Source organism: Citrus sinensis, chromosome 3, assembly GCF_022201045.2.
Source record: "Citrus sinensis cultivar Valencia sweet orange chromosome 3, DVS_A1.0, whole genome shotgun sequence".
Classification (NCBI taxonomy): Eukaryota; Viridiplantae; Streptophyta; class Magnoliopsida; order Sapindales; family Rutaceae; genus Citrus; species Citrus sinensis.
The window spans coordinates 27,832,863-27,843,474 of NC_068558.1; the positions used below are offsets into that span (position 1 = coordinate 27,832,863).

General features: G+C 33.9%; 1 protein-coding gene across 5 annotated transcripts; it reads left to right on the forward strand.

Moving 5' to 3' along the window:
• Window positions 1-3,202: 3,202 nt before the first annotated feature.
• On the forward strand, window positions 3,203-9,448 carry LOC127900984 (disease resistance protein RUN1-like). 5 transcript variants are annotated; one of them, XR_008052920.1, is made up of 6 exons: window positions 3,203-3,384; window positions 4,291-6,189; window positions 6,275-6,562; window positions 6,687-7,981; window positions 8,069-8,829; window positions 9,073-9,448. XR_008052920.1 is itself a non-coding variant. In XM_052436608.1 (6 exons), exons 5-6 carry the CDS (start codon window positions 6,902-6,904, stop codon window positions 8,465-8,467), a joined length of 1,479 nt encoding a protein of 492 aa, XP_052292568.1. In that variant the 5' UTR covers window positions 3,204-3,384; window positions 4,291-4,778; window positions 5,468-6,189; window positions 6,275-6,562; window positions 6,687-6,901; the 3' UTR covers window positions 8,468-9,448. The 5 variants fall into 5 exon arrangements, 4 of the variants coding, with proteins under 4 accessions (XP_052292567.1, XP_052292569.1, XP_052292568.1 ...); XM_052436608.1 differs by having other exon boundaries at window positions 3,204-3,384; window positions 4,291-4,778; window positions 5,468-6,189; window positions 8,069-9,448; XM_052436607.1 differs by having other exon boundaries at window positions 8,069-9,448.
• The last annotated feature ends 1,164 nt before the right edge of the window (window positions 9,449-10,612 follow it).

Genomic DNA, 10,612 nt, shown 5'->3' on the forward strand with positions numbered 1-10,612 from the left:
ATAGCTGATGAAGCAAAAAGCAGTAGCATAGCTGGTGCTATGATGAGGATGCACACAGCCGATAACTGCAAGAGCTGCTCAGCGTGTAGCAAACAAATTGCCAGCCCGGCGGTAAGGACCAACAGATGCATAACACTGTAACAGAATCAGAAGCAGCTCTCTGTGACTGCAAGCATGAGCTGATGAGTTGGTTACAAACAAGCTAATAGAATTCGCAGGTGCTATGTTGGTATGTGAGCAATGGGTGGTACTTACACTAACTGGCCCAATTGCAAGCTTGTAACTGATGTTGGATTATATTTTGTATTCACGGAGGCGAATACAATAAATGTACGTGCTGGTTTCATGCGAATTCTGACTTACCATGAAGGACTGCCTCCTGAAGGAAAGAAAACCAATTGGATCAGAGAGGAGCTTAGTCATAACCCTGCAATAATTCTAGCCAGTCAACCGGGCGCTGAGACTCGAGCAGAGGGACCTGATGCTAGGACTCAACCAAAGGTAACATAACGCCTTGTATTTAATCAGAGAAGAAAATTTGGCGACTGTTTATTGTTGTTGGGTAGTTTTGCCATTATTATATCTTCTGAACGATGATTTCAGCAATCACATTACATTGTTTCATATCACATTTGTTTCAGAGTTTCTTTGTCTGCAAACTTATTCCCACTGAAGGTGATACCAAGGAATATACTTAGGGGAAAACGTTGGATTGCTTAATTCTTTGCTTGTCGGGTTTGTTTTTAGCTCCGGAAACAAAGAATGTATATCATTATTGTTTGATCCTTTTCTTTATTTGTATATATCTTAACATATAATCAAAATGTTGCAACTAAAACCCATACCACTGCTTTAGAGTTCACTCATTGTCTTCTACTGTCCTAACTGGTTTCCATATGAAGTTCGTTCTTAAAATACAAAGAAATCCTTGACTATACCCACACACGCAAAAGGAAGAGACTGCAGGAGAGTAGGAGCAAAGAAGAAGAATAGTATAACAAAAAGCGGGGTTAGGCTGCCCCCAAATTGTGAAAAACACAATGCCATTTGCTGCTAACCAGAATACTTTGTTATAAATCTAAAGGCTGTCCTTGATAACTACCGATTATTGAGTTTGGACTTTAGCAATTCGAATGGAGATGAGGAGTTTTTTTTCATGAAATGGAGGTCAATTTTCATGATCAATTGATATTATATAATTTTGTACTTCTCTTTTATTCTCCTAAAAGTTAACAGGGTTTGGGGTGAACTTGTTTTCAAGACGGACTTTGGGACTGTAAGTTTTTACATATATTTCATCTTTTACATAAAAGAAAGATGAGTAAGTGTTTATATATATATATATAAATTTTTTTTCAGTGCTAAGATTCAGACTCCCATTAACTAGAAATCACAAAATTCAAGTCTCTGTCTCAAGACATTGCGCATAAGATTGAGACTTCCATTTTGAGCGTGTTTATATATGATTAAGATCCTCTTCTGATATGAATTTCTACTAAGTAGAAGTTCACACGTTGATCGATAGTTAAAAAAATGAAAAATTAAAATTAAAATTCTATCCATACACTATTATTATATGACACCTGAAATAAGATCTTTAAAAGCTTAGGGGAACTCAGATTAAGAGAAGATTCTAATCTATTTAGATATTTTTGTGATTTACTACGCTTCTCATCAAATGACTTGGCTTTGTCAGAATTTGATCTCCATTTTGACTCCAGGAATATCGATATGCAATGGTATGCCAGATTTGTTGAACTTCTTTCTAAGTTCCATTAGTTCTCTAGAGTGTTGGGGATGGTATGTTTGTTCATACTTAACTATTATTGTTTAATATTTAGTGTTCTTTCTTATATGTGAAATTTAATTATTACCATTCAACCTCAAGCTCTCTAACTTGTTACTTTTTAATTTCTTTTTTGAAGAATGTGATTGTTCCTAGAGAACTATGGTCTATGGCAAAGTATGCTCCCCCTTATCCGATGTCAATCTATTGAAATTTACAATAAACACTTGTACGTTTCACGTTTCAAAGAACTAGAAACTGTGCTTTCTCGATACTCCGTAATTAACATGAAATTGTCTCGAAGCATCGTAGAAGGTTTAAAGAAAGTATATACTATTTTTTAAAAATAAAATTTAATGTTTAAATGAAATTGAAAAGGTACAGAACTTTTTGATAAAAATTCAATTAGATATCACAAGTATCAAAAGGCGTTCATGTTTTATACAGATTTATAAGGAAAAAAAAGTTGACAAATTACTTTTATATGTAATCTTGATATTACAAATTTTTAATATTAAATAATTACATTAGGACGTTACGTGTATGGTATTAAGATAACTTTTGATATTTATACTATGTGTATACTTGAATTTTTTTCCGAGCTGAATTTTTTTCCAAGCAATTAAAAAAAAAAAAAACTCTAGTCTCATATTTAAAATATCAGTGACTTGAGAGTTTAACTCAAGTTACTTGACCATTGAAGATAGCATTGGCAGAATTCCTTGAATCTCGATCACAAAATTATATAATGTTCGACCAAATTGAAGCTTTGAATTTGTTGATTTCTAATGAGTGGGAATTTAATCCTTTGTTTTGTTTCCATAATTGAATCTCTGTTTCATTGCAGCATTCTCTCATTTTGCATCCATTATTACACGTGCGAGTTTTTGGGTCATAATTGATGAATTGCTTGCTATGAGTGAACAATAAACTAATATGCTCATTGCAATATGACTTAATATATTTTTCTTTTAGTAGCTCAAATAAGCTTCTTCTAAATTATATAGGATTGGTAAAAAAGTTCAGGCTGATAAATTGGTAAAAAAGACTCAGCTAAACTTATTCTAAATTATATATTTTTCACCAATTTGTCGTAATTTTTACTGACCTATTACCGACTACTCTAGTCACTTCCATGTGCTATATTTCTCATTCTCAAATTTCAACCGTTGGATATTAATATCCAACGGTCGTTTAACTAGAGGACAAATAATGGGGTTTGTTACCCTAATGCAATTTAGTCGTTGCCAATTTATATATAATTATTTATAGTTCTATTTCATAAACAGTTTCTTGGAAGATGCTCGAAGGGCAGTTTTCTAGCCTATTGAATAAACTAAGGAAGCACATTATTTTCTATGATAGTGATTGCCATGTGAAGAATTTTATGATAATTAACAATTCCTTGGATAATTAATTAAGACTAGTGGAACTTTATGACGAATAATTAATTACGCAAGTGGAAGTTTATATCGAGTAATTAATTATGCAAGTCGGTCAACACTAAGGCTTGCTTTAATCTGGAATACAATCATATAACAGAGCTGAGGATGAGGAGCCAGAAGTTGCATGATTTAGACTAAGGAAGCACATATCCTGTAAGTGTAAATTTTGAAAGAAAGCTTGAATGTTAATTTTATATGAATTCTTTGCCTTTCCTTATAGTTACTTAGAAAAGATTTGCTTAAGTAGAGGTGGGTACACACACTCTCCAATCAGCATCCGAAAAAATTTTCTAATTACATTTTGGGATTTATTAAGTATAATTTTTTTTCTTTTTGGTAAAGAAAGTAAATAAGAAGCTGTGGACCTGTTTATTTTGTTTAAGAAGAAGATCGTTGATTTCGAAATCAGAAGCACTCTGTTATTAACTTTTAATTAATATTAGTAATTTTTTTGTCTTCAAACAATATTTAAATACAATTTGTTGTCAATTAATTTAATTAATTGAAAAAAAAGGGCAAATATTCAGTTTCTGTCAGCTTCTCTCAATCTCTCTCAAAATTTAACTAGAAAATTACGATCTATGCGCAAATAATTTATTAGGATTAAGTATTCGCCAGGTTCTTTGCTTATATATAATGTCAACGCATATTAGTTGTAACCTTAATGTTCTTCTTAATTCTTTCTAAACGACATATGGGCACACTGTTTTTTTTAGTTATATAAGATCATTTTATTTATTTTACTTTCATTATTTAATAATTTATTATATACTGAAATAAAAAGTACTACTTTCTTGATAATTTTCAAAATTTTTATTGAGAAAGTTTCATAACACATTTAATGTAAGTAATAGTATAAAATATCAAAATTCTAATAGAAAATATTTTATTTAATGCAAATACAGCTTATGTAATATAATATGGCGCACCAAAAACATCCGAAATTAATTATCACTTGATATATACATTATCCTTTTCGGGTGCCCATAATTTTGGATGAATCATGTTGTCTGCATTGTATTGTTCCAAGAATGTCACATTTTTTATTCTAAATTTCAGGACAAATATAATGGCTTTCACGAGCATCCACACCATCTCTTATGGGAAATATGATGCATTCTTAAGTTTTAGAGGAGAAGACATTCGTAAAAGCTTCACAGGTAATCTCTATACTGCTTTAAAAAATAAAGGGATTTATGCATTCAGGGATGACAAAGAACTACAAAAAGGAGGATCCATTTCACCAGAACTCCTTAAAGCAATTGAAGAATCAAGAGTTTCTATTATTGTTCTCTCAAAAAATTATGCTTCTTCCACTTGGTGCTTGGATGAACTTGCTAAGATTGTTGAATGCAAAAACAAAGAAGCTCAAAATTCTCCAATTTTCTATGGTGTGGAACCAACTGTGGTGAGGAAACAGACAGCAAATTTTGGAAAAGATTTTGCAAAAACGAAGAAAATTTTAAGGATAATATAGAAAAGGTGCAAAAGTGGAGAGACACTTTAAAAGTGGTGGCCAATAAATCTGGTTGGGAATTGAAGGATAGGTAATCATTCTGACTCTCAATTATTATCATTTTTTTGGTTGTTCGGCATGATAAGTAACCACAAAACAAATTTTAGTATTCATGATTCAACATTGTTTTCAATTAAACAGCTTCTGTTTAATACGTGTGTATATCATATGATGTGTCGTTATTAAAATAGTACTGCTATAAATGAACTAATATTTGCAAATGAATAGCTACAGACGTTGATACGTTAAATTATTGTATTTTGAACTTTTGAAGACGGTACATTTGTATCTTGTGATGCTTTGTGCTTTGTTAATCAGTTGATTCTTGAGATAAAATAATTATCTCAGTTGAATCTTCTAAAGAATTATCAACTACCTAATTTAGGATGTCTTTCATCATCATCTAATTGATTTCATGTGTGCAACAAATGTTCTTATAAAAAATTGATATAAATTCTCTTTTAATCTAATTTACCTAATTATAGAAAGAAATATATGTACATGAGAAGAAAACAGCAGAAGAAATTGAATTTTCTCATTCTAGTTTTTTCTGACCCACGTAATAATAACATGTTACTTGATAATGTGACTTCTATTTGATGAAACGAATATTGTGTGGTTTGGATTTTATAAATAATATGGAATTGATCTTTTACCTCGTTCACACAAAATATGGATTTTATAGCATACGAAATGTCTACGACGGTATTAACATGACAGGAAGTAGGCTGCGACAAAAAAAGGTCCTTCTCGTAATCGATGATGTGGCTAATGTTGAGCAACTACAAAGATTAGCTGGAAAGCGTGATTGGTTTGGTCCGGGCAGCAGAATCATAATAACAACAAGGGATGAACATTTGTTGAAGTTGCATCGAGTCGAGGAAGTTTATAAGCTTGAGGCACTAACTTATGATGAGGCATTCCGACTCTTTTGTTTGAAAACCTTTGAAACCCAAAAGCCCAGGGAAGAATATGTTCATCTATCTCAACTTGTTGTAAAGTATGCTAGTGGTCTTCCATTAGCTCTCAAGGTTTTGGGTTCATTTTTATTTAGTAGACCTGTGGACGAGTGGACAAGTACCTTGGAAAGACTAAAAAGAGAACCTGAAAATGAGATTCTAGATATACTCGAAATAAGTTTTGAAGGGCTGAAGGAAGCAGAGAAGGAAATATTTCTCGATGTTGCCTGTTTCTTTAAAGGGGAGAAAAGAGATCACGTATCGAAAATTCTAGACAGCTGTGGTTTTGAACCAGTAATTGGCATTGGTGTTCTTATTGAAAAATCTCTATTAACAGTATGTGAGGACAACAAACTGTGGATGCATGATTTGTTACAGGAAATGGGTAGACAAATTGTTAGGAGACAGTCCCCAGAGGAGCCTGGAAAACGCAGCAGATTGTGGGAGGAAGCAGACATATGCCATGTATTGTCACAAAACTCAGTAAGTGACTAATAAAGAGGATTGCAAATTTTTTGTCTTTTACCTATTAAAATCTCGAATGAACTATTTTGCTTATAATTTTCAGGGGAGTGAAGTAGTTAAGGGAATAATAGTTGATGATTATTACTTTCTCAAAGATAAAGTGCATTTAAGTGTTGGTCCAAAAGCATTTTCGAAGATGACCAACCTACGATTGCTCAAAATATGTAATCTGCAGCTTCGTCAAGGCCTTGAATGCCTCTCTAACAAATTGCGGTTGCTTGATTGGCATCAATATCCTTGGAAATCTTTGCCGTCAAATTTACAATTGGATAAAACTGTGGAGTTTAAAATGTGTTATAGCTGCGTTGAAGAATTGTGGAAGGGAACCACAGTAAGATCATTAATTTTGTCAGTAATTTATATTTTTTAATTGAATAATTGTTGATAACAATTTTATTATTATAATTGTATATGAATTAAAAAACATCATTTTAGCACCCTTTTGTTTTTAACAGCGCCTTTAAACGTGTTGAAAGTCATGAAACTCAGCCATTCAAAGAATCTGATTAAGACACCAGACTTCACGGAAGTGCCAAATTTGGAGGAGTTGGATCTTTAAGGATGTACCAGGTTGCGTGAGATTCACCCATCTTTGCTGCTTCACAATAAGCTGATTTTGTTGAACTTGAAAGGTTGTACAAGTCTTACAACTCTTCCGGGCAAGATTGTTATGAAATCGCTTAAAACACTTGTTCTTTCTGGTTGCTTTAAATTGAAGAAATTTCCATGCATTGCGGGAGGTATGAAGTGTCTGCAGGAACTTCTTTTAAATGAAACTGATATCAAAGAATTGCCGCTATCAATTGAACTTCTATCTGGACTTGTTCAGTTGACTTTGAAAGGCTGCAAAAATCTCTCGAGTCTGCCAGTTACTATAAGCAGTTTAAAATGGCTACGAAATCTAGAGCTCTCTGGTTGCTCGAAACTGAAGATTTTTCCAGAGATAGTGGCTAGTATGGAAGACCTGTCCGAGCTCTATCTAGATGGAACTTCCATTACAGAAATGCCATCATCTATTGAACTTTTGATGGGGCTTGAATTGTTGAATTTAAATGACTGCAAAAACCTCGTGAGACTTCCCAGCAGTATAAAAGGTTTGAAATATCTCAAAACTTTGAATCTCTCAGGCTGCTTCAAACTTGAAAATGTGCCAGAGACAGTTGGGCAAGTAGAAAGTTTGGAAGAACTTGATATAAGTGGAACAGCTATAAGACGACCTCCATCCTCCATTTTTCTTATGAAGAATCTTAGAACACTCTTTTTTTCTGAGTGTAATGGACCACCATCATCTACATCATGGCATTTTCACTTTCCCTTTAATTTGATGGCAAAGAGCTCATATGCTGTACCTTTGATGCTGCCTTCTCTGTCAGGTTTGTGCTCTTTGACAAAATTGGATCTCCGTGACTGTAGTCTAGGGGAAGGAGTAATCCCAAATGATATTGGCAACTTATGCTCATTAAAAGTGTTGTATTTGAGTAAAAACAGTTTTGTTACGTTGCCAGCAAGTATTGACGGTCTTTTCAATCTTGAAGAACTAGAGTTGGAAGATTGTAAAAGCCTTCAATCTCTGCCACAACTTCCACCCAACGTAAAAAGAGTTAATGTGAATGGTTGTACTTCGTTGGTGACATTATTAGGTGCATTAAAACTATGCAAGTCCGAATACACATTAATTGATTGTGTAGACAGCTTGAAATTTCCGGGAAACAATGGTTTGGCATTTTCGATGCTACAAGAGTACCTTGAGGTCAGTCTTCTAGCTACGCCAAAATTATGCCTAAAAAAATTAAGCAATGGTATGGACTCGTTCATTTTTTTAATTTTTTGGTTGCAGGCAGTGTCAGGTCCATTAAAAGATTTCAGCATTGTTGTTCCAGGAAGTGAAATTCCAAAGTGGTTCATGTATCAGAATGAGGGTTCTTCTATAGCAGTCACAAGGCCTTCATATTTGTATAATATGGATAAGGTTGTGGGATATGCTATTTGCTGTGTTTTTCATCTCCCGAAACATTCAACTCGTACGAAAAAACTATGGCCCGGACATCAGTTGGACTGCCAAATGATCGGTTCTCATAATAGGCCTACATATTATATTTCTTTTAAAGAGAAATTCGGTCAAGCTGTTTCGGAGTCGGACCATCTTTGGCTACTCTATTTGTCCCGACAACAATGCTATGATAGTAGGTGGCATTTTGATTCTAATCATATTGAGTTGTCACTTACAAGCACGTAGAGCCCAGGATTGGATGTAAAGAGGTGTGGCTTCCATCCAGTTTATATGCGCGATGTGGAGGAGTTCGACCAAACGGCAAACCGATGGAGTCGTTTTAATGCTTATAATCTAAATGAATTCAATCGCGATTTTGTTGGATCAAATCTGGAATTAGCCACAACATCAAACCGAAGCCTTGCAGAATATGTTGGGGCAGCTGAAGCCAGTGGAAGTGGCTGCTGTGATGATCACGATGAGGAACCACGACCTAAAAGATTTAGACAACTCGAAGAAGGGCACAGCCCGGGGGATATTATTGTCTCTGAATTTTGTTCGGAAGTACGCTTCTCAATTTCAATCCATGTTCTTTAAATTTGCATGAGGTACTTCATTTCCTTTTTATCATGTTCGACCGAAGGTCATTTTTTCAGAAAGTACTCTGCTGGCAAAAATTTAGTTCCGCTAATATTCTTCAGAATCAGGAACTTCCTCACTTTCGTTCTCAAACTACGTGATACTGATTGGAAAATCTGTGTGGCTTTATGTTTTTAAACAAAGAAATTTAATGAAGAACTCTCAGATAGTGTGTGGGAATAAATAGCAGGATATTATTTTAATTTCTGCAGGGAAACAGGGATTGTGAGAGAGTATTTTTGAGAGCACTACAAGATAGATATTGGCTTTGAAGATTTTCTTGGAGTCAACTCGTTCTGTTACAAATATGAGCAAGGGACTGAATTGTCAGTTGACATGATGAGGGTAGTTTTCAGTTGGATTTAATGAAAATCAAGGACAGAATGCATAGGATGGGGAGTGGGGACCCAGTGTTCTTTTTCTGTTTACATATATTTGTAGAGACAATTTTTTTTATTTCACAAGTTATCCAATTTCGATACTGTCTCATCTTGACTTGAAGATGTTGCTCTCCTTTTGCCTTTTTTATGCTTTAAACACCATAGATTTGGTATTTCAATTGAGAGCCCTCAACATTAAGATTTTCAATTGATTCGGGTATATGTGTGTAACATTGCCTTCATTGGCAGATCATGCTTCACCAACCATCTTAAGATTTAAGGTCAATATGTAAAGTAGCATGTGATTTTGTGCTGCTATCATAAAAATTAAAAATGTCTTCATATTGTTTTAAAACTTATGATTTACTTATTTCTCCGTTATTAAAAGCATATATTGTTAATAGAGAAGCGTGAAATTTTGAAAATACTCATTGTTTGCTAATCTTTTTCTCGTGTCATGGCTACACAAGCCTCCTCATTCTTCTGCATCTCCTGATCTATGTCCTCCCCATTGTCCAAGATCACAGATACTCTGTCAAATGCTAATCCAGAAGCCTCATAAAGCAGGAGTTTATGTTCATCTGTTTCACTAGCTTTTGGTATGAGTTATTATTTCATATTACTTTTGTTTCAAAGTTTTGTTGTCTACAAACTTATTCGTACTGAAGGCGATACCAAAGAATACTCAGAGGGAAACGTCGGATTGCTTAATTCCTTATTTGATTGGATCCTTTTCAGCTCTAGAAACAGAGAAGGTATATCACTACTATTTAATCTTTTTCTTTATTTGTATAGATCTTTACTCGTAATCAAAATGTTTAACTATAAGTCATACCATTGCTTTAGAGTTCAGTCGATCTCTTACACTGTCCTAACTAGTTTCCATATGAAGTTCGTTCTCAAAATGCAAAGAAATCCCGTGACTTTACTGACATACGCAAAAGGAAGAGACTGCTGGAGAGTAGGGATGAAGAAGAACAATATAACAAAAAAGCAGGTTAGGTCTGCCCCCTATTGTGGAAAACACAATGTCATATACTTGTTTGCAAGAATGTTTTGTTATAAATTTGAAGGCTGTCCTTAATAGCTATCGATCAGTGAGCTTGGACTTTGGCAACTTGAATAGCGATGAGAAGCTTTCTTATGAAAAGTGTATATAATTTTTGGAAATTTTTTAATTTTACCCCCGACTTAGAATGGCAATCTTCAATTTACCTTACAAAAATGTGAAAATATCAATTTTCAAAAAAAAAAATTTGATAGGTTAAGTGTTCTGACCAAAAAATTTGATAGGTTAAGTGGTGGATTCAATTAATTGCATTATTTTGACCCAAAAAAAAAAAACCACTTCTACTTGAGTGCTTTATAGGTT

Excerpts from the sequence above, each read along its gene's own strand:
- LOC127900984 (XM_052436607.1), top strand. The coding sequence starts at position 6,902 with ATGAAATCGCTTAAAACACTTGTTCTTTCTGGTTGCTTTAAATTGAAG. Across the intron at positions 7,982-8,068 it reads TGCTACAAGAGTACCTTGAG|GCAGTGTCAGGTCCATTAAA; the intron begins GTCAGTCTTCTA and ends TTTTGGTTGCAG.